Source organism: Danio rerio, chromosome 18 (assembly GCF_052040795.2).
Source record: "Danio rerio strain M-AB ecotype USA chromosome 18, GRCz13ab, whole genome shotgun sequence".
NCBI lineage: Eukaryota > Metazoa > Chordata > Actinopteri > Cypriniformes > Danionidae > Danio > Danio rerio.
Window position 1 is genome coordinate 37172642 of NC_141038.1, and position 24818 is coordinate 37197459.

The 24818-nt window shown below is 35.2% G+C and overlaps 2 protein-coding genes across 2 annotated transcripts in view; both read right to left on the bottom strand.

Annotated features, from left to right (window-relative positions):
* The window catches only part of plch1 (phospholipase C, eta 1), a 157788-nt gene extending 147362 nt beyond the window's left edge, over nucleotides 1–10426 (bottom strand). The window contains exon 1 of the mRNA XM_087293312.1: nucleotides 10261–10426. The gene's annotated coding sequence lies outside the window, so the exon portion shown is untranslated. The remainder of the gene's footprint in view (nucleotides 1–10260) is intronic.
* A 3437-nt stretch (nucleotides 10427–13863) lies between these two features.
* Nucleotides 13864–24698, bottom strand: miso1 (mitochondrial inner membrane subdomain organizer 1). The gene is made up of 5 exons (NM_001144796.1): nucleotides 24581–24698; nucleotides 24385–24444; nucleotides 20050–20203; nucleotides 16185–16345; nucleotides 13864–15117 (listed from the first exon to the last, which is right to left on the bottom strand). The coding sequence occupies exons 1-5, from the start codon at nucleotides 24680–24682 to the stop codon at nucleotides 14845–14847; spliced, it is 750 nt and encodes a 249-aa protein (NP_001138268.1). The 5' UTR covers nucleotides 24683–24698; the 3' UTR covers nucleotides 13864–14844.
* Nucleotides 24699–24818: the final 120 nt, after the last annotated feature.

Genomic DNA, 24818 nt, shown 5'->3' on the forward strand with positions numbered 1-24818 from the left:
TCCTTTTATGGATTACGTTTTTAAAATGTCAGTATAGGAAGTGTGTGATCTCCAGTGCATTCATCTGTGTTCTCATCTGGTCTTTAAGAGAAATGACTGTCAATCTGAACTGAACTTTCTTGTCAAGATTTGGCTCATATCAAAAGGTGGTCTTGCATCTTAAGGGTGATTACACAGTTAGTATAGCACAGAAGACGTGTAAAACACTGGCCAGCATTAGTGTTGAGGATAAAACCCTTCACTCTGTTCAACTCCCCTGGTTTCTCTCATCTAGCAATTTGTTGCTTACTGTCAAAATAGCTGGAATATAAATGCGAGGGTAATCAAAAGCTGTCACATGTGCTTGAAAAATGATTCCTGCGAGTGACTATGAGGCACATTAGCTGTGGGATAAGAGGCTAGCAGCCCCTTTCAGCAGGCATTATCCACACACAGAGGGAAAATTGAGAATGATTATAGTGTCAGAGTGTGGTAATGTGAGCACTTGGCTTTTCAATAAACCATGCTGTTTGTACTGTCATAAGAAAGTCCCATCTGCCCCTGAGGAGCACAATCTGGTTTGGCTGGGTCCCATTATTGTGAAGGGAAAAAATATAACTTTCCTAGATTATGTAAGGCCTGCGTCTTTGGCTTCTGTAGTAGAAGCAAATCAGTGATTGACTCGTTTTAGTAACAAGCTCTGTGAGTGGGAGAATGATGACAGCGGACATATTTTTTTTACATCACATCGATGCAAACCTTTGGAGTTTTTTTAAAGCACACTGACACTGAAAAGATTTAAATTGCTGGGTGTTTGACAACTAAATATATTAGTAACTACTTAAATATATTAGTGAGCTGGGCAATTTGGCAAAAATTGCATATCACAAATTCACAATATACATCATCTCATATCTTGATAACGATTGTAGTATCATTTCTGTTTCTATACACAATTAATTTATCAATTAACAGTGCATAACATTGAACTTTCATGAGTAAAACTTTCTCATGATGCTGTTATTAATGTTTCTGTCTGGAGTGTAATATTTCACTCCCATAAATTATAAAAAAGTATTACTGCAAACAATGTATTTTGCGAAGCAATGAAATAAACAATTTAGCACAAAATGACTGTTTTTTTAATGAAGACTTTTTATTTTATCTATGCAATCTATATACATACACTCACCGGCCACTTTATTAGTAACAAGTTAGAGTTACTGTTGACTTTTTTTATTAGTCTGGCCTTTCTCCTCTGACCTCTGGCATCAACAAAGCATTTTTGCCCACAGAACTGCCAATCACTGGATATTTTCTCTATTTTGGACTAGTCTTTGTAAATCCTAGACATGGTTGTGCATGAAAATCCTAGTAGATCAGCAGTTTCTAAAATACTCAGACCCGCCTGTCTGGAACCAACAACCATGCCACATTCAAAGTCACTTTTTTTCTTCCCCATTCTGATGCTCGGTTTGAACTGCAGCACATCGTCTTGACCATCTACATGTGTTGACCATGTCTATATACAGTTGAAGTCAGAATTATTAGCCCCCCTGAATTATTAGGCGCCCTGTTTATTTTTTTCCCCAATTTCTGATTAACGGAAAGCAGATTTTTTTCAACACATTTCTAAACATAATAATATTTTTTAAATAATAGTCAAATAATGTTTGACTAGATATTTTTATATCACTTCTATACAGCTTAAAGGACATTTAACTTTCTAAAGTCAAAAGCTATTTTGGGATTTTCGCCTGGATTTTGCCTACCCAAATTTAAAAGCTTCCCAAAACCACATGCAGAGGTGTAAAAGCAAATATTTGGTATCATTTTAAAGAAAACCCTTTGAATTTTCTATAAAATAACTGTATATGTTGTCTGTGTTATAATAAACACCTAAAAAAAAGAGGTGTTTTTGTTTTTTTTATAATCTCACATTTGAAAGTGTACCTTTTAGGTTCTGTGGGGTCTAGCTTGCTGTAATTAATTTTGGTGGTTTCTGCACATGTATGTAATCATAGGAATGTCTCTACCATAATCTATGCAAATGTTATTGTATTCTAACTGATGAGAGGTGCTATGTGGGGCTGCTTATTGATCATAAATAAATTGTTTTCACTTCTGCGCCATGGAAACACAGCAATTCATTCAACAACTGTTTGATATGTGAATATAATTCAGTAAAAAGAAAGCTAGAACCGTACGAGCACCGGTAAGAGCTTTCATTTGAGCTATAACTTGTACATGTGTCATATATGAACCATATGAAAAACATGAAAATGAACCAATGGTAAATACCCAGCTCGGGTGTCCAAAACACTGTGTATTTAAGTGTAAGTAACTTTTGTACAGTAGAATAAAAACCAAATTGATGCATATGTGCAAAAAACATAGCTTCTACACTTTCAAACGAAACCACTTAAGGGGGTCTGGTGCAATGCTAGCCCTTTAAATCTTAAAGCGAAAGTCTTAGTTTGTCGGAGTTTGAGGGGTTAAAGGCTTAACTAGGTTAATTAGGTTAGGCAGGTTAGGGTAATTAGGCAAGTTTTTGTATATTGATGGTTTGTTCTGTACACTATCCAAAAAAAAATAGTGCTCCTGTTTCCCCCACAGTCCATGCGCTATAGGTGAATTGAATAAACTAAATTGGCCGTAGTGTATGTGTGTACATTCTAAGTGGGTGTTTCCCAGTACTGGGTTGCAGCTGAAAGGGCATCCGTTGTGTAAAACATACGCTGGTAAATTGGCAGTTCATTCAACTTTGGGAACTCTTAAGATGATTAAAAGGACTAAGACGGAGGAAAATGAATGAATGAATGAATAAATGTAAGAATGAATGAATAAATAAGGGACTTATTCTTAAAGGTTTGGATTGACATAAGGGGATGAATGAAAGGTGATATGATTTTTATTCTTATATTAAATTATTTTAATATTATAATTATTATTTAATTTAACTAGCTTCGAAAAATGTATTGCTGTTTATTTTTGTATGATCATTACCAAAAATAAATGTGTTTTCATTTTAATAGCCGATAAAATTGTGTTTTTTAAGTTAGTTATATAGTAAGAAATATCATTATCGCAAAACTCAACAAGAATATCGCATATTATCCAGTATCATGCTGTCCTATTCCAAATTTTTTTAAACTGTGTAGGAACCCTGCAAACCAATGGACCCTTTTCACGAGCCTGTTATGACGTGTTTAATGGTCATCAACATCCTAAATCCTTGAAATGTTTTAATATGTAATAAATATTTAATATTTAAATGTATTTATGTACGTTGAAGTCAGAAATATTAGCCCCTCTGAATTATTAGTCCCGTTTATTTTTTCCACAATTTCTGTTTAGCAAAGAGCAGATTTTTCAACACATTTCTAAACATATTAGTTTTAATAACTCATTTTAATAACTGATTTGTTTGTTTGTTTATTTTATTTATTGCCATGATGACAGAAAATTATATTTACAAGATGTTTTTCAAGACCCTTCTATACAGCTTAAAGTGACATATAAAGGCTTGAATAGATTAATTAGGTTAACTAGGCAGGTTAGGGTAATTAGGCAAGGTATTGTATAACGATGGTTTGTTCTGACTATCGAAAAAATAAAGGGGCAAATAATTTTGACCTTAAAATGTTTCTTTCTCTGATCTTTCTCTAAAAGAAAAAATTCCACTGTAGCGACCCCAGATTAATAAAGGGACTAAGCTGAAAAGAAAATGATAATTAATGAATACTGTGAAAATTTCCTTGCTCTTTTTTTTTGGGAAATATTTAAAAAAGAAAAACAATCAAAGGGGACTAATAATTCTGACTTCAACTGTATATCATCTTTGCTTCAAATTACAAAAAACTAATTATCACTTGTGCAAGGCTTTTCTAATGCAGCGTCTATGGGACAAGACAGTCAATCTGATGTTATTCTCTCCTCTGACTGCCGTTTTCAGTCTCACACTATTTTTTTTTCCTTTTTCTGAAAGTCTTTATAACATCATCATGGAGTTTTTTTTATTATTTGAGAAAATAAGAAAAAAAAAGTTTTTTGTATTCTCCCATTCACTGCGCTCTAAGTTTTTCCAACTACGACTTTGGCTACTGAGAAACCTGGAAATGTAAAAAAGGTCTATAAGTTCTGATGCATTATTTTTTCTCACTTTTTCCACATAAGTAATGCGAACACAGACAGAAGGTCAGAACCAAAGACTAAATTTTAAGCCTGTGTCAATTGTGATTCTTGCATGTGAGTCATTATATCAGATAAAAGAAAAGTTAATTAACCAATATGAGAGGGTTTGAGCACAGATGATTGGGGTGACAGCACTTAAAATAGATTAAACAGTGGGGGTCGAGTCTCAGCCAGTGACCCCATGCCCCCTCTGACTGTAAAGCAAGATACTTTCCTCCCACAAGCCCCCTCTTTAGATCCTTTATCCTGTAGAAAGAGTGCTTATTCACACTCACTCTCACTGTCAAACACAATACAGATCAATGCAGCAAAAAAGCTCAAATATTTTGACCAAGATAAAATCTTCATGTACAAGCTGCACCTCAGAAGAACAAACAAAAATACATAAATAAATAAAATAAATAAATAAATAAATGGAATGCAAGACAAAATATGAAATGGGTATGTTTAAATAACTTAGTTTTAACAAACTGAACTCTTTATTTTGCCCAGTTTTGAACCCTGTTGTAATTAACATAGTTTCGAATTACTACAATAATTGTTTCAATTAAATTTATAGCTAAACGAAATGCTGGCAACATCCCCAAATCAATTTGTAGTTAACATCTTATTAAGCATCTTATTAATAAATCTAAATGTAAATACTTTTTTTACTTATGCAAGGCAAGTTTATATAACACATTTCATACACAATGGTGCTTTACATAAACAGGAAGAAAAAAGAAACAATTATAAGAAAATAAAAACAACAAAGAATAAAAACGATCAAAAACAGATTCAAATGTGTTAAAACAGGTTTTAAATAAAATAAAGAGAAAAGAAAGACATAATGGTGCAATCTTATCTACTTAAATACTATATTAAACTGCACTTTATGACTTTTGTTGTCATTCTGAACTATATTAATGAACACAGTTGAGTTAAAGCATTCATTAAACTATTATAAAACAATCATGAAATGTTAAACAACTACTTATTTACATTTTACTGCTGAAGTCACTGCTATTTCTATTTAATTCTGGGATCAGTTAAACTTTTAAACATTTAAAGACATGTTTTTGGTCAAGCTTTTAATTAACAGTATGGTGAGCTGGCTTTGCAGTGGTATTTACTTGGATTTTGAACTTGATTTGATATGTTTTCTTTTCTTTTATTGTATTCTTTTATTTATTTTACCTTTTTTTCTGGTTTTATTTTATTGTAAAGCACTTTGTGATTTATTGTCTGTAAAAGGTGCTATATAAAAAAATCTTTACTTACTATTTTGAGTGTTTTCACGTCATTGCTGTCAACAGGTGGTAAAAATCTGATCTTGCTGAAATATTTGTATTTACAATTTGTAACTGCGAGTCTGCGAGTTACAGAATGTGAGCTCTTCTGAAAAATTGTAAATAAGGGGTAAGTTAGACCCTTTCTTAATGTCCGTAAAGCCAAAGTAAAATACTGCTGCATCCTAATGTGATATTTATGAGAAATTATTGTCGAAAGATATAAGTACATAAACAGCAGGCATGTATACTTAAAATTCAGCAACAGCATATTTGATCATTTTAAAAAACGGTAAATAATTTAACCTCACACATACTCTTTTTAACCAACTCTTGAATGCTGGCAAGTTTCATAAAAAGCTAGATTATAGGAAAAAAATTGCTTATATACATCAGATTTAGAATGATGATCAAAACAAACTTTTAGCAGTTAGAATTCATTCACATATACCTCGAATGTTAATCTGACGTTATTTAAGTTAGGGATGTGCCGATCTCTTTTTTTTCCTTAGGGTCTGAACCCAAGTCATTTGATTTTGAGTATCTACTGATAACGAAACCCGATCCGATACTTCTATAATACATAAAAAAAGAATAACAAAGAGCGAGGAAACAGAACCAGGATGTTCCTTGTTTTTTTTATTTTTTATTATTATATTCACAGTATTTTAACATTCAATAACTCTGTTAACAAACAGAGCACTTCTGTGAGGTTGAACAATCAAGTTATAAATAACATCAAATCTTCACTTTTAGAGTTTAGTTATATACTTTTTGGGAACCAGCAGTGTTTCCAATACAAACTCACAGCAATGCGGAACTTTTTTATTTATTAAGACGTAATTCATATTCATTTGTACAGTCTGATTCATACATTGCTCATACAACAAAGAGGGGAAGGTTTAGGAATGGGGTTTGGGAACACACCTCCTTTCAAAAGCCATATCTCTTTAAGTAATAATTTACACACATTAGAAAGTGTAAAGGATCCCAGGTTCAAACATTTTTGCAAGAAGATGTACAGTTTTTCAAGATTCAGTTTGATTAGATTTGACAGCTCATACACACTGAAACTTTTGCAACAGTTTCATATACCCAGAATAAGTAAAGGGATTACTATAAGGCACAAAACAAACAAAAAGACCTAATAATGTGGAATTTTAACTACACTATTCCTTTTAGGAAACTAAACTTGCCATTGATGAAGATCTTTATTTTGCCTACAGGTTGTAAAAAACTCTGTAATCTAGGTAAAGATAGCTTCCAGTAAGCCTATATCCAGTGTAGGGGAAAAGAGTAATATGTTACAATCTTAAATAACTTTAATTGTGTTAGTTACTCTTTTAAGTACAGCAATGTGAAAGTATGTGGTATGCTATATTCACGTTTTTGTACTTTTAAAGAAAAAGATTAAAATTGTAATATCACTTTTTTACCCAACACTGCATATATCCACAAAAGAATCCTCAAATCGTGTAATTACAGTATTTCTGTCATGCTGTCAATGTACCTATACTTTAAACTACACTTCTCTAATATAAGACAGGAAATAGATGGCACCTAAATTCAGCTTGATACATAAAATGCTGGTGGACCAAACTTTTTTACTTATTTCAATCTGTTTGGAAGGGGTGGCGCGGTGGCACAGTGGGTAGTGCTGTCGCCTCACAGCAAAAAGGTCACTGGTTTAAGCCTTGGCTGGGTCAGTTGGCATTTCTGTGTGCATGTTCTTCCTGCGTTGGTTTCTCTCACAAGTCCAAACACATGCGCTATAGGTGAATTGGGTAAGCTAAATTGTCCGTATATGTGTGTGAATGAGTGGGTTGCAGCTAGAAAGGCATCCGTTGTGTAAAACATATGCTGGATAAGTTGGCGGTTCATTCCGCTGTGGCGACTCCTGATTAATAAAGGGACTAAGCCGAAAAGAAAATAAATGAATGATAAATCTGCCTATATCAAAATTTCATTTAAAAAAAGAAAGCAAGTGTTAAAAACCAACAGTAAACGTTGCATAAGCCTAACGAATGCACTGAAACGTCCATGGCTATGGCTGATCTATACAGTAGGAGGGGCAGACATATTTACCATGACCCAGAACTAGTGACAGACACTGGGATCTGTTTCAAGGCTGCCGGGGACTAACTTGACTAAAGCCATAGTGAGGACACAAAGCATACAGTTAACAAGTCTTGTCTTCTGTTCTCGGATAATAAAGGCTAAATAATTAATCTGGTCTCCGCTTCCACACAGAGGCTTGTTTGCCGCCCCACGCTACACCCGAGTAGGGGAGCAAAATGATACGACGTGCCTGGAAAACACTGGAGTCATTTTACTCAGCGCGTTCCAATACACAGAAATATGCATACACTTTGAATAGGAGCTCTTTACAGTGACAAATGCAAGACTGTCTCAATTGCAAAGCCTAACCTTTCCCAAGTGTGTCTGACATTTATTGGAGTCTAATGTAATTCTCTGTGTGAAGGCATCTTATAAAGCCAGAGACAGGTCATGTATATGCACCTAATGTAGCGTCAGTGCATGAATATATAAGTAGGTAACGAGTTTGTTGATGAAGCCTTGCAAAGTGAAGTATCTTTCTTTAAATTTGCAAAGATCTGTCTGCACTTTCACTTTTCATAAACTCTTTTTGAGCGGAAACAGCTCTGTAGAGTTTTTCCAAAGAGATTAATTGGCTATGGGTTGAACATCAACAGTGTAATCTTGTAAAATCCTTGAGCTTTTTTTAATTTGTTGAGCTCCATTTTAAAGCTGGCAGATTTAAAATAGACCAAAGCACTCGGTCATTTTTGCTGCACATTTGTCTGGTGTAAATGGTTTTTGAAAATGTTGAACATGAGTAACAGTGAACATTGAAAGCTTGAGGAAACGGCACACGCCCAGATAAATTTACCAGCCCGCAAGAACACTATAGTGAAGTTCTGGCCAAAATGTGTTCTGACTTACACTAAACTTCCATGTAACATCAAGTAGTCAGTAAAATTTAAATAATGCTTCCCAGACTCTCTAAATCCTCTCAGGAAGGCCACCTGCATGTCGGCTTGTTTAAGTTGGGGTAAAGCTGGCTTTATATTTACACATTTGTTCAGTGACAACTTGTAACTTGCTCCATATTGTTTACCGTGGTGCTTTAAATAATCAGTCTGAAATCACATTTAAGTATGAAGTCAAAACAGCATTAGCACTATTTAACTAACCATGAAAAATGTTGTACTTTGAAAGTCTTTGGCTGCTAATATGATTTTACTATTTATAATTAGCAAAAAATACTTTTCTAAAATTATATTATTAGGGAGAAAGTCCAAATGTGTGAATATATCAATTTTACCTCAATCTTGTTTTAAGCCATCCTCTTTATATGTTATGTACAAATAAAGATGATATTTCAATCATCTTTCAAACTGTAAATTATGCAGACTACCACTAGTAAAATAAATGTTGTGTCATACATTGTATAGCTTGTCTCGCTCTCTCTTTCTATATATAAATATTTAATATCATCAATTTAATAACAATATTTCCCCTAGAAGCTTATTTTGTACTCAATATAATAAAACACTAAATCATTTATTCTGGGAGTGCACTTACTGTAAAGTGTTTTGGGTTGACTTTTCTAATTTCATAAAAAAAATTCTTATTTCCATACTTTTGTATTTCCCCAAAAACTGTATTCTTTGGTTACACTTTGAACTTAGATTGTGATAGTAAATTTATTTATTTTTTATTTTTTGGCTAAATATTATTTATTCATTCATTCAATCATTTTCTTTTCAGCTTAGTACTTTTATTTATCTGGGGTCGCCCCAGCGGAATGAACCACTAACTTATCCAGTACATTTTTTATCTTTGGACTGTGAGGGAAACCGGAGCACCCAGAGGGGGAAACCCAAATGGACGCAGAGAGAACATGAAAACTCCACACAGAAACGCCAGCTGACCCAGCCAAGGCTCGAACAAGCGACCTTCTTGCTGTGAGGCGACAACACTACCTACTGCACCATTGCTTCACCCTGGCTAAATTTTACATTCATAAATGTAAATTTTCAAAGAAACACCCTTACTTTTTATTTTCAGAAATGACTTTGGTTTATAAGTGAACTCCTTAAAATACTTTAACAGTTATAATGCATGTAAAACTCTTTCTTGGTGTAAATCATTCAAAATTATTTCATCTGCTGGAAATGATGGTTTGTTCTGTAGACTATTGAAAAAAAATATATAGCTTAAAGGGGCTAATAATTTTGCCCCTAAAATGGTGTTTAAAAAATGTAAAACTGCTTCTATTCTAGCCTAAATAAAACAAATAAGACTTTCTCCAGAAGAAAAACATATTATCAGACATGCTGTGAAAATGTCCTTGCTCTGTTAAGTACCATTTGGGAAATATTTAAAAAACAAGAAAAAAATGTGAAAAAGGGAAAATAATTCTGACTTAAACTGTGTGTGCATATATATATATATATATATATATATATATATATATATATATATATATATATATATATATATATATATATATATAAGAATTGAAGAATTATTAGAATTAAAACTAATACTAAACCTAAAGCGTACAGACTGTCAGTAGTAGCTACAATAATGTGGTGTAATAGATTAAATATAATATATAGATAGACAGATGTAACTTTTTTCATGATAGCAGCATGAAAGTTCACTGACACATTTCATAATTGAGCAGAAATGTTAATCCTAAAAGAAAGAGGGAAAAAGTGAAACTACTTCGTCTGAGTATCGTTCATAACGTGCACCTGCTCTCAACAAAGAACAGAGACAAATCACTTACTTCAGTTCCTCTGACTCAAGAGTTTGCTTATAAATCCACTTTGTTTACAAAGTCAGCCTCGACACTTTTCATCATGTATGTGGGCTATTTTTCTCTACACACGCGACTCCAAGATTCTCCTTCCTTGTAAAGCAGTGTTTACTGTTTAACTCAACCGTAAGTGTCCGCTCTCATTCAAAACCTCCGGACTGGTAAGTGACCCGAGCAGAGAAGAGCAGCCGCAAAAACCAGGAGAGGACATTTAGGAACGGATTGACGGATGATGAACAAAACGCAGGGTATAATTAAACAGTTGATAGCTTATTCTTGAATTAGACCGTTTGTTCGTTTTCTTTGAGAATAATAGTAATTGATTCCTGAAATAATTTTAATGACATGTTTTTAATCCTAACATTTAAAAAATCTAATTATGTAGACTTTCATTTAAAAGCCAAGTTATATGTATAAATACAAATGATAGATAGATAGATAGATAGATAGATAGATAGATAGATAGATAGATAGATAGATAGATAGATAGATAGATAGATAGATTTAAAAAAAGAAAAAAAACACAAAAGAAATTAAATATGAATAAATAAATTCTTGAAACAAATAAAACTTTGTAATAATAATGCATAACACATTTTAAAAAGGTAAAATAGACTACAGCCTAAAAAGTATTGCTTGTTGGGTTTGCTCTATTTTTGAACACACTAAATAATAGAATAACTTAAAATAACATCAATATTGTAACAATAACTAAAAAAACAGAAAAGTAGCGACATCAATTTAGGAGTTCAAAATTCTAAGCATAGAATTTGATACAGTGAGGAGAGAGAAGCTCGGTTCTCTCTCTCACTCTCTCTCCACGTGAACACACACACACATCTCTCACTCATCAGTCCTTCCACAGTTTCCACAGGTCTTGTCTGTGTTACTCCCAGTTCAAAGTCTACACTCAGACCCAATGCACCTTACAATTCAAACCGTCTGTCCAATAAGAGTCCAGCATCTCTGCCATAGTCGAAAGGGACATTTGCACAACAAAGGCCGAATGGAGGGGGCAGGAAACTTCCCTGGTCACTCCCCCACCCTTGTGCCCATTAGAGTAGATAGACTATTGCCACTGAGAACTGAGGCGAAAACAAAACCGCTGCACTCTCACTGTTGAGAAAACCCACGAGGGGGATGTTACTTAAGTTTGTTTAAAGACTAACAAGACTACACCTTCTCTGCAAGTTTGCTTGTTTACCCTTTGTCATTTTGGGGAAAATGAAAAAAAGTAAAAATAACTAATAATCTAAATTATTGCTTTTAAAAATGCATTGTCAGATCACCAACATGAGGCAGCATGGTGGTGCAGTGGGTAGCACGATCGCCTTACAGCAAGAAGGTCACTGGCCGTTGGCATTTCTGTGTGGAGAAGTTATCCGTGTGGGTTTGCTCCAGACGCTCCGGAAGTCCAAAGACATGCGGTATAAGTGAATTGGATAAGCTAAATTGTTTATAGTGTATGTGTTTGGAAGAGTGTGCATAGGTGTTCCCCAGTGTTGGGTTGTGGCTGGAAGGGCATTTGCGGCGTAAAACATTTGCTGGATAAGTTGGCGTTTTATTCCGCTGTGGCGACCCCTGATTAATAAAAGGAACTAAGCCGAAAAGAAAATGAATGAATGATACACTACACCCAATGTAGCTTATTCAATACACCTATAGTGCATGCCTTTGGACTGTGGGGGAAACCAGAGCACTTAGAGGAAACCCACATAAACACATGGAGAACATGTAACCTCCACACAGAAATTCCAACTGACCCAGTCGAAACCAACAACCTGTGGGGTGCTGTGAGGTGACAGTGCTAACCACTGAGCCAACCCTGTGTCGTCCACTGATAACATTTCAATTATATTTGGAAAATAAATACTTTGGAAAATATATATACTTTTTTATCCATCTAGACAATAAACAATTGTGAGTAAAACTCACGAGGCGGATTTATACTTCTGCATCAAGAGCACATGTATGCTCTGGTCCAGCCTGCATGTGGTTGCATGGCCGTTGCCATGGCCGTCGCTGATGCACACATCGCTGATGATCAAAACAATTTTACTACACAACGCAACAACGCATAGTGCAAGCTCTGTGATTGGTCAGCTTGGTAGTGCTGACTAGTCTGGGCGGGACCGAGAGCTGCGTGAACCCATTGGAGCGAGTGTTTACAAGTATCAGGTCCCATGAAGGAGGTCCAGATGGAAAGTTTTGTTTTTTGTGTACCTTATGATTAAAGCTGTTGCACATTTGCGTGTTTGAGCTACTTCTACATTAAGGTAGCGTTAAAAAAAAAAAAAACACCAGCGAAGAAACTTGATATAGAGGAACATAAAAACCTTACTGCCAGGGGTCCGTTTTTCGTACGTGGATTACTCAGTAAGCTGGATTTGGATATTGACGATTTGACATGATCCAGGATTGTTTCGTTCTTCAAAGCTGATCCGAGAGCTGTTGTCATAGCAACAGTTCTGCTAGGTCAAACCTGATCGGGAGCAGGTTCAATTCATATAAACAGGATTAGATCGGCTCAGTGCATGCAAAGATAATACAGAAAGTATGTTCGGAATTCTGATATTTTCTTACAGTAGTAGTTATATACACTTGGGAAAATGGTACATATTTTTAAACTATATATACAAAGTTATAGTCATTAATAAAATAAATTAAGTTATACATATTAATAAAACGTATGCAATCTGCACCCTCGAAATGAAAGTACAAAGACTGCCACCTGGTGGTGCAAAGAGAAAACTTATTGATATGAACTTTTTAGATCGCTTTAGTACAAATTGTTTATAATAGAAATGCACAATATGTGACTTTTTAAAAGCAATAATACATTTCAGCAGTCATAAACATGTTTTGATAGTTAATATGCTGGTGATTTGATGCTTCACAAAAGTTGCAGACGCCTTTACCAATATGAAAATGCTTTTGTAAACAACCAGTAATTCTTTACACCGATTAAAAAACTATAATAAAGAAAATCTTTTCTAAATGTGGAACTAAATACATTGATTTGCATTGTAATACATGATGAATACTCTTGACACATGACAGTGTAAAGCCTGCAGCTCACAACAAATGTTGAAGGTTATTGCGTGTCATATTTAACAAGCCGTTTACAGCTAATTTGATGTAATTTAGCTCACATGGATAATTGAATATTAATCAGATGATGTCATTACGCAGTTGTGCCGTCAGCCAATCGTTGCATTGCTGATCATGATTTCGAGGATCGATAGACCTGTCCTTCACAACAGACGCAGCGATCTCAGATCAGTTTATACAGACAGTCTAATCTGATTCGCGAACTTGTTTGAAGAACCAAATTAGCGAGAGATCAGTTATCAAGATGAAAAGATCCAGGATCTGCCAAATAATCTTAGATCATTTAAGCGAGGTACGAAGAACGGACCCCAGCTAGCATTTAAGAAGTGTTATTGCAGAGCAACACAAATAGAATGCAGAAGTATAAATGCATGACAACGCACAAGGCACAAGTATAAACCAGGCGTAACACACATTAAACTAAATTAAATAAATGTTGTAAGTTAAAAAAAGCAATTGTGATAAAATGTGCTTCAGTTATCTTTATTTTCCCTCATGAAATCGCAATAAAATCATGTGAAACAAATAAAATGTTTTTTTGGAATGCTGTGTTTTTTTACAGACAATGTAAGCAAACACAGAGTACATTTACACCACAGCAATGTACACAACTGGAAAAACTTTTCTCTTGTGTTTCTCCTCCCTAGTCACATAGATAGGTGAAAATGACTAAAACTATTAAGTTGGCTCTACTTAGTAGAGAAAAATAGCATCTGCATAGATTCTACAACGTTCTGAATACCAATTTACAATTCACATGCATGATGTAACATTTTTAATAATTAAATTATTTTTGCATTTTTGAGTTTTTTAGACCCCACATAATATTAGTTGAAAACAATGTTCTGAACTACAATAGTTATTGTATTCAAGCATTTCCCCCCTCTCGTAGTCTCTGTTGTGTGCTCTACAAGCACTATGGCTTTTAGGACCCTGAGAAATGCCCCCCTGATACACTTTGTCTTCAGACTGTGATGTTTCTATAGTAATGGGGATCTCCACAGGGGCATTGGTAGACCCCCACTGCCATGTCATCATGACAAAGCACTCCCCCATCTCCCCAGGGAAAGAGAAAACCGAGAGGTCTGTAGGATATGGATTTATGGGAGGAGGGCAGAGTACAAAGGCTTTCCGGTTGTCAGGAGTATGATGACAGGGTCCGACACTACAGGTGTAGGACAGCATGAATAACGTGATGGATTATAGAATGCTACAACCATTACAGCAGGGGTAAAGACAGTCTGTCTTCATGAGCAAGACACGAAGGGGAGATTCTTTACAAGTGTCAGTAAGCAGAATAACACATGGACATTTACATTCTCGGATGGACATGTTTAATCGTGCTCCCTCCCTTAATTCTTGAAATTATGTCTGAGATCAGTCTGATTTAAAGTAAATATTTAATAACATCAAACAAATCACCAACATGGAAAATGGAATGTTTCACTTTTCTTTAGTACCAGATCTCCATTTGAAGAGTTTCTTAAGTGAGACAAGCAGCATATTGTTCCTCAAGACATCAGTAAATCTCTCCCAGCGACTCTCTTCCTTCCAAAGGCCTTTTCCTTTTTTCTCAGCTTTGCTTTCAGCGCGAAGTAAGCGCTTATAGAGACTCCAGTAAATCTGAGAGTGAGGGTCCAGAACCACAAGAGGAGACGTCCTAGCCAAACCAAGCCTTAAAAGTTCCTCATTTACACAAGTGTTAAAGAGGGACCCCTAGAAAACACAGTCAGGGGGATTAAGTGGGTTAAATAGAGTTATTCATCTATTGCAAAAATTATTTTTTATAATAATCAAATTTAAATGATTACAAGTCTTACACGATATTATTTGGTTCCCCTTAATTTTTCAAATTTGATCAATTTTATTTTATGCCAAAAATCATTTGAATATTGAGAAAAGATCATGTTCCATAAAGATATATTATACTCACATAAATAAGTAAATATTATACTTGCCCATTTTTAAAAGTAATGTAAATCATTTTTGCCAAGCTTTCAATTATTTAATGGTAATTAAATTACAAATAATTACTTCAAACATTTATCAATTAAAATGCTAAAGATAAAAAAATATCTAAAGAGTTTATGTATGTATATATTTATGGATGTATGTATGTATGTATGGATGGATGGATGGATGGATGGATGGATGGATGGATGGATGGATGGATGGATGGATGGATGGATGGATGGATGGATGGATGGATGGATGGATGGATGGATGGATGGATGGATGGATGGATGGATGGATGGATGGATGGATGGATAGATAGATAGATAGATAGATAGATAGATAGATAGATAGATAGATAGATAGATAGATAGATAGATAGATAGATAGATAGATAGAATAAAAGTTTGAAAAAGGATGGATAAATGGATGGATGGATGGATGGATGGATGGATGGATGGATGGATGGATGGATGGATGGATGGATGGATGGATGGATGGATGGATGGATGGATGGATAGATAGATAGATAGATAGATAGATAGATAGATAGATAGATAGATAGATAGATAGATAGATAGATAGATAGATAGATAGATAGATAGAACAGTCTGAAAAAAATTTGCAAGTAAATGTAGTGCATCAGAAACATCTAGAGGAATCATGGGGTCTTCAAATATTGTTGTGGACAACGGAGGTCTGGCAGTTGTAAACGTAAAAAGTTGTAAACCTAAAGAATCCTTTTCCAATACTTCACAGCCTTACATTTGTCAAGCTAACGCTTCAACTGTGGCCTCTGACCCTGTGCTAATCTGGTATATCTCACCCACCTTGTTAACTGACACTAGGCAGTGAAGGGTCTCGTTCTGTCGAGCGATCAGTCGGAGCCAAACTGTCTCAGCGGGTCTCAGCTGTTGACCGATCCAGTGGTGCCCTTCAGAGGTCAACTCCACCCCAGCCAAACGCACATCCAGGAGGGCTTCAGTCTGACCTGCCGAAGTCAAGCCCAACGACCCTTTAAAACCTCTAGATCAACAAGACTCTTTTTCAAAGTGCTCTTTTATGATGGGAAAGTAGCTTACGGAGCCGACATTAAGCATTGAGGTTTTTTAACCAATGTAAAGAAAGGTCTGTTTTATGTGTTTAAAGAATAATTCAACCTGAAGCCATCATTGGTGTGAATGACGTTTTTTTTTCTGTCACACAGAGTATCTACAGTATGCACTGATTAGTCGGATAACCTATAGTTAGTTGTGATTGGTCGACTGTGTTCAGGGTGAGACAGGAAGAATTGATATCAAGAACACATCCGGGAAGTTTCACACGTCCTCTGTTCTGACGTTACACGAGAACACAAGGCCGCAAGGCCGCTGAAGAACGCATATTGAGAAACAGCCTCTATTTTCCTGGGTCTGAGCGTGCAACAATGGGCAGGGGGTTGAGTTCCTTAGCGATGTCACAATGGCACGGCTAAAGACTCGTTAACGCGGCGATTCATTGGAACCAGTATGAGTCGACTCTTTTATAGATGAATCAATAGTTTTAAACACGGCACACTTTCAGATGTAATCCTTAGCTGGAGATTTCACTTCACTTAGAGCTGTGGTACACATTGAATAGAAGGTCATTTTCAAAAACCCATAATAGGGGCTCTTAAAATAATAAATTCCAATCACTGACTTCTGGTGTCGGCGGATTGCAAGTTATGTGCGACTACCATATCAGACACATTAAAAAACATTATTCTGAATAAGATTATAATTTTACATCAAGCCAACTTGTTTTCTTGTTCATCACTACTTTCTGTGGAAAAGAAACGTTATGGTAAGTGGTTCCCAAAAGATACAACTACTTCTTGAGCTTCTGCTACATATGCATCTTATGTCATGTGTCACACACTGTATACATCAGTCGTGCATAATGCTGCCAGAAATCAATGACTGTAAAAATGTGAATTATTTTTGTTACCCTTTTCAAATCAATTTCAATTAATTTATATAGCAGTTTTTACACCACACACAGAACCAAAGTGCTGTGCAGAAAAAGGAATATAAAAAGTACCATAATACAAAAACACATCAATCCACTTTATAAGATGAGCATTAACCCCCTGGTGGCTTATGTGGTAGTTTTACGAAGGATTTATGCGCATTTAAAAGCTTCAAAATAAAAGCCATTATCCAACACCATTAAAGAGCATGGAAGAGTCAGGATAAACATTTTTAACCACTCTGACTGTGTTTGTTTGACAGAAAAAGTTAATTAAATGCACTACTGGTCAAAAGTTTGAGGTCAGTTTTTTCATGCACAGGACGTTTGGCCAGAGGTTTTTTAATTCTGCACTTTCGCCAATTGGTGAAGTTTTTTTCCTCGCAGCTGTCGCCACCAGCTTGCATGGTTCAGGATCTGTAGAGCTGCGCATCGATGGATTTGCTCTTAAGCATTTGGTCTCTCAGTAGTGATTATAAAACCACACTGAACTGAGCTGAACTTAACTGAACTTAAACTCTAAAAAACTAGACTGACACTATTTAAATTTACTATGATTTTCTATGTGAAGCTGCTTAGACACATCTACATTGTAAAAGCACTACAGAAATAAAGGTGAATTGAAATTTAAATGAACTGAATGTTTGATTATTCCGTTCATCAAGGTGGAATTTATTAAATGTAAGAAAGTTGTTAAATTTTTATTACAATTTTAAATATTTGCCTTCTTAATGTATGTAGAGTCAAATTATATTATTACTCCAGTCATTACGGCTTTTATTACCATTACCATTAATAATAATAATTATAATTATAATAATAATAATAATAATTATTATTATTATTATTAGGAGTGATTTCTTGAGGATCATGTGACTGAAAATTGGAGTATTAAAGCTGAAAATTCCTCTTTAAAATCAGTGAAATAAATGATTGAAAGAAATGTTATTAATTTTATAATGGAACAACATTTCACAATTGTGCAATTTGTACTTCTATTTTTAATTTAACAAATGCAGCCCTTTCCCAGTGATGGGTTGCAGCTGGAAGGGCATCTGCTGCGTAACACAGATGCTGGATAAGTTGGCGGTTAATTCAGCTGTGGCGACCCCAGATTAATAAAGGGACTAAGCCAAAAAGAAAATGAATAAATGAATGCAGCCTTGGTGTGTACAGTAGTGTATATAACAAGAATGACTTAAGAGTAAATTATGTAGTTTTTTTTATTTACATTTTTGAGTAAAATATTTCTTGTTCACCAATATGTGAACAAAACTAATAGGAAGGCCCATACTCAATCTGCACAAGCAGAAATCTTCACTTTTGAGCATCATTCAATCTATTCATTTAATCATGTGTACAAATATATATTTATTCAGATTTCATATTGATTTCAGTAGTAATATGCAAATGTATATGATTTATGTACAATACGTCTGTAAAGTAATATTTTCCGTCTATAAGTAGATATATTATTTGAGACTTTGTTTACCAAAGATGTGGTTCTAACTAGATATGCATAGCAGACCTTAAATAAAAAGTATTATTTCATGTGTTAAGTTACTATACTCTCAAAATCATTCCGCATAAATCCGAAGATTTTGAAATAGCAAAAAATGTCCACAGATTCTGTCTAGCACTGCTGATAGGTCATGACATTTCAGACTTACACAGACTTTTAAATGGTCTTGACCTTATAAAAAATTTTAAATAAATGTTATTGTAAAGAAGATAATTAAACCACATTAATAAGTAAATTAAACGAATTAATAAGTTAATAAATAAAAATTTCTTAAAACTTTTATTGACATATATTGTAAGTGATTGGATGGGTGTTGGCCCGACTGAGTAAAGCTTTACATGGACAGGAAAATTAAGACCCGTTTAAAATGATTTAAAATCTACAAAACAATATTTTAGTGGATTTAAGACTTTTTAAGTTATAAAATTGGTTTTTGAAAATTAAGACATTATAAGGCTTTTTAGGACCCCTGCAGATACCATGTATGCTAGAAGAATCAGTCTGTGGATGGTACAGGAGAAAGTTATATACGTCCATATGGTGTGAATCCCAAGAGACCAAGCTAAACATAGCCATCTGTGAATCACAATGACCCTGACACACATAATCTCGTTACAATGCAGATACTTGATCTATGATTGTATAGTGTTAAAAAAAAGTTACATTTAAATCACATCTAAACTCATTTTGAAGGCACGGCTGGTTCGTAATACAATTACTTTGATTGAATGGTTTGCTGAGATTCATTTGAAAAGACTTTAATAAAATCTTGTAAATTTGCAAATGTTGCTGCAAAACCAAAAGCAGTTTAATTTAACTGAAACCAGATGAATCTGCATTTTACAATGTTTGGAGCGTAACAACAGGACGACAAGAGAGAGAACTCTCTAATAAGTCAATGGGTTTCAATCCAAGTTCAAAGTCACTACGACGGCGAAAGAAAAACCCTTCTCCGCATTTTCTGACACAGCAGAAGCACAATTATGAAGAGTGATAAAAAGCTGTTTCTAAGAGATTTGTGCTTCTAAAGATGAAGACTTAATTGAGAGCAGCTGTTTAGATGTACACAGTGGTCCCTCTGACAGCTGTGAAATAAATGTACAGGCCCACCAGTAGGACATTTAATTAAAGTGTGCGGGGGTCTTTCTGAAGCACTGCACATGAGGGCTTGTGTGTGTTCTTACGTTTAGCAAGCAGGCGACTGAGTAAAGGGACAGAAATCGGAATGTGTTCCACTTCAAGCCCTTTTTCTGTGATATTTCTCAGTCGTCCTCTAATAATGATATTCCTCTCAATGAACCGTGCTGGAATATCAGTGCCGGAGCCGAATTTGGTCATCTGCAGAACAAAGAAAAGAAAACATGAGCCAAAAAAAAAAACAACAAAAAAACTGATAGGATATTAGGAGCCTCTGCTGGTGAATGTCACAACTTCACCATCATAAAGATGTAGTATATAAAAGAAGCCCTTACAATGCCAATTCTAAACATGACACAATGGGCTACATGCACAGCTAGTGTTTTTCAGCCAATGATGAACTCCGGTGAGATGTTATTGTGACTATTTTCTATTTCATAAGGTTCCTTTTACAGCATCATTGTTATCTAATTACAATGCATTCAGTTACATTAACTTCAGCATTCATTTAGTTGTTAAAACGTAAAAAGTAACGAAAGACCTTTTAAACTCCGTCATTAACAGTAGGCTAGTGCAAAAACACCACTGAAATTACTCGGGTGAAATTAATTTCCATTTTTAAAGGCATGGCATGGAAAAATCTAATTTAAGGCACACTTAAAATCGTATCTCAGCCAGGCAGTGATGGTCTCTGTTTTTTTAAAGAAATCAGATCTTAAACACAGCGATTTTGTATGAGATGACAATTTAGCAGAAGCCCTGGGGCTGGCTGACTGAAATTAAGTGTGTGCATATACCCCCTTAAATCAAGAATATGACTTTTGCTGATTCTATTTAACTTTATTTAATTGACAAACGTACAAAGAAAATATTTTCAATGTTTTCTGTGCGCAAATAGATTGTTTTTTATACAAAGAAGTTTAGATTTTAATGGCTGCAACCCACCCTAAATTGTTGGGACAGAGACATGTTTAACATTATGTCAGGTCAACTTTCCTTTTAACTACAAAATTAAATCATTTGATATCCTCCTATATTACCAGTTTACATTTATTTAAGACTTCTAAAGATTTCAAAACTGTCAAATTTGGATATTCTTTAACCTTTAAACTTTTATTTTGCTTCTGTGCCAAGTATTTTGGAGTGTGCTGCAGTCATCAAAATCAATGTCTGTTTACATTTACTAAATACATTTAGGTTTGCAGTGAAACAGCAGGGAAAAGTGTGTATATTTATTCTGTCAGGTTCTTAAATCTGCAATATTCTGCAATATCAAAACCTGTACAGCCTCCTCACCTGCTGTATTACTTAGGCCCCGTTTACACTAATGCGTTTTCGTTTTAAAACGCATAAGTTTTGCTACGGTTACGCCATCCTACCACACTACGCCGGGGTTTTCGAGCGCCGAAAACGGAGCGTTTTGAAAACGCTGGTGAGGCCGTTTTCATTCTAAAACGCTGCTGCTATGCTCAGTGTGGATGGGGGAAAACGGAGACATCTGAAAACGGAGGCGGGGCAGCAGACATTCGCCACTCTGATTGGGGATTTTCCGAAATATTAAGTAGCCTAAAGTTACACACAGTTCAGTCCTGCATCCTCTTCTTGCAAGTTCAGACTTTGCAAGTTTGATCAAGGCTGTAGTCTCCCCCTCCTTAATTTGATACGGAAAACAGACTTCCGAGGACAGGGGTAAATCTTCATAAGGGAACAGTGTACTTTATAACCTTATTCACATCATCCTGGCTACGTTGTTTCACTTTCTCAACAATAAAATGAAAACATAATTTAGGGAACTGCCTATTTTATTTTGATATTCGCAACTTAACAGACAGCAGAAATGTTGAGGCGTTGTGCTGCATATATGAGAATCATCTTCACTGTGTGGATATTTACAACAAAACGGAGCCTATAACAACTGCCTCCTTTCAATTTCAGTGAAAATACTAAACATACCCTCTCTTTTGCTGAATATCAGTTTTAATAATCGATAATGGGCATTATAAAAGTATAACATACAATAAATTTCTACATTATAGGAAATAAAGGCAAGCGATCAGTCAATATACAGAGGCTACATGGTTACAATAATCATTAACTTATCTTCGCACTCAGCCAAAACACGTTACCTGAGAACAAATAATAGATTCCAATGACCAACGTCAGGGAACATGTCGTTAGATGTAGACAACAAGATGAATGAAATATCACGTTTAATAAATATAGTGAGATTAGATCCAGCAGGAGATGCTTGAGCAGTCCGACAAGCAAAGCTCTTATCTGGGTAGATAGTGTGTGTGTGGTCAAGTGATGTGCGTTTCAGCGTTTTGGTGTGGACAGAGAGCTTCTCAGAAACGCTGGATAAAACGCTAATGTGGATGCGGATCGTTTTCATTCTAAAACGATGTTTTAAAACTAAGACGCACTAGTGTAAATGGGGCCTTAGTCCACAGAGTTACAGCAGATCAATAAACTTACTACATTTTGACAAATATTGCAGCTGGTGGACAACAATGTACCTTTGAGGATTTTTTTTAGGTGAGAATGTAGTTGTTTAGATTGCAACTATGCAGTTTATTTAAACGGATAGTGCGTATTTTAAAATATTTATAATTTAGGACACAGGTGTCAAACTCAGTTCCAAAAGGGCCGCAGCTCTGCATAGTTTAGTTCCAACCCTAATTAAACACACCTGATCAAACTAATTGAGTCCTTCAGGCTTGTTTGAAACCTACAGGTAAGTGTGTTGGAGCAGGGTTGGAACTAAACTGTGCAGGGCTTCGGCCCTCCAGGAATTGAGTTTGACACCCCTGATTTAGGAGATGCAGCGTATACTAAGCAGAGAAAAGACGGTTGTAGTTCTGCCACAAGATGGGGACAGAGACCACATAATAAGCCCTTAGAGGAGAAAACAGCATAATTTCAACCTACATTTGACCAAAACATTATAAAACTGGTAAATGACTTTCTAAGTTGATCTCTCTCTTGTATGTTGTAGTATTTACACCATAGTCTGGTAGTGTATCTGGTAGAGTTTGCTTTGGCTTTTTTGGGGTTAATTATTGCTAATGACGAAAGTAAATCCTGATACAAAAGAATTCTTAGACTCTCTGTGTTTGCTTTTCCTTTTATATACACAATTATGCCGTCGAACCCTACTGAAAAAACACCTTAGGCTAGTTCGCTGGTTTTAGCTGGTCGACCAGCCTGGTTTTAAATGGGTTTTGGCCATTTCCAGCCGGGTCTTAGCTGGTTAGGCTGGGAGATGACCAGCTAAGACAAGGCTGGAAATGCCTGGAAACTAAGCTGGAAATGGCCAAAACCCCTTTAAAACCAGACTGGTCGACCAGCTAAACCCAGCTTAGGGTGGATTAAGATTTTTATATTTTTATTTATTTATTTTTTTTCAGTAGGGAACAGTATAAATGCAATATTGCACTTGTAGCAGTGTGAAATGGCTGCATATCACAACTTGTTAATTGAGGTAAAGTTGGTTTATATTCGCACATTCGTTCATTTAGAAGTCTCTATATTGTTTTACCATGTTACTATGAATATTCAATCGGATTTAGCATGCAAGTATGACTTGAAAACAACATTAACACAGTTTATTTGGCTGTGAACAATGTTGTACTTTGATAGTCATTCACTGATAATATGATTTTGCAATTTAGTTTGCAAATAATACTTTTATTAAGGGGAAAGTCCGAATGTGCGAATATCACACTGCTACTCATATCAAACTGGAAATGGCGGTAACACTTTACAATAAGGTTCGTTAGTTAATGCATTTACTAACATGAACTAATCATGAACAACACACGTACAGAATTTATTAATCATAATTGAACATTTACCAATGCATTATAAACATGCAAGTCCATGCTTGTTAACATAATGCACCATGAGTTAACATGAACTAACAATGAACTACTGTATTTTAATTAACTAACGTTAAGTAACATGAACAAATACAGTAGTAAATGTATTGTTCATTGTTTGTTCATGTTAGTTAATGCATTAATTAACATTAACTAATGAACCTTATTGTAAAGTGTGACCGAAATGGCTATATTATATTATTTACAGTTACATGTTTAGCATATGGTTTTATCCAAAGCGACTTACAAGTAAGGATAAAAAAGCACTTTAAATGATCAAAGTAGATCAGTATATAAAACAATAAGTTAAAAACATTATAAAAGTAATACAGTGGTTGTCCAGACAGCCTAAACTACGGCCAACTTTGTGACAGCATTGTAAGAACCTTCTACAACCACTTAGAACCCCCAACATTGTTAAAAGGTCGCTACGTTGAGACCCATTGGTTTAGGCAACATTATTTGTTAGGATGCGCGCGCGCCCGTGTGTGTGTGTGCATGTACCAGTCTGATGCTCCTGGCTACTATGAGAAGCCCCGCGAGACCAATACATGTGCTGATGCTCTGTTGGCATAAGGACAACAAATACATAAAATAGCACAATATAACATTGCATGCACGAGTTTCTCGTTTAAAACATGAATCATACAGGCTGTTTATACAATTTATTGAAATGACACGCATGGTCGAGTCTACTTACCCGGACAACTGTTAAATGATCGTCAGCAAAGTTTGATAAAAGTGCAACAAAATTTTTGGAGGGTTTAGCATCGTCTGTATTATCTGCAGGAACTGACGGCATGTTGTTTACAGAGGGAAAAAAACTACAAAATGAAACTCCGCCCACTATAAACGGGTAGCAACTAGGACAAAACAGTTAAAACGCGTTTTAGTTTTACAAGCAAACCTTTTCTACATGCATATATTTGCTTAAAATA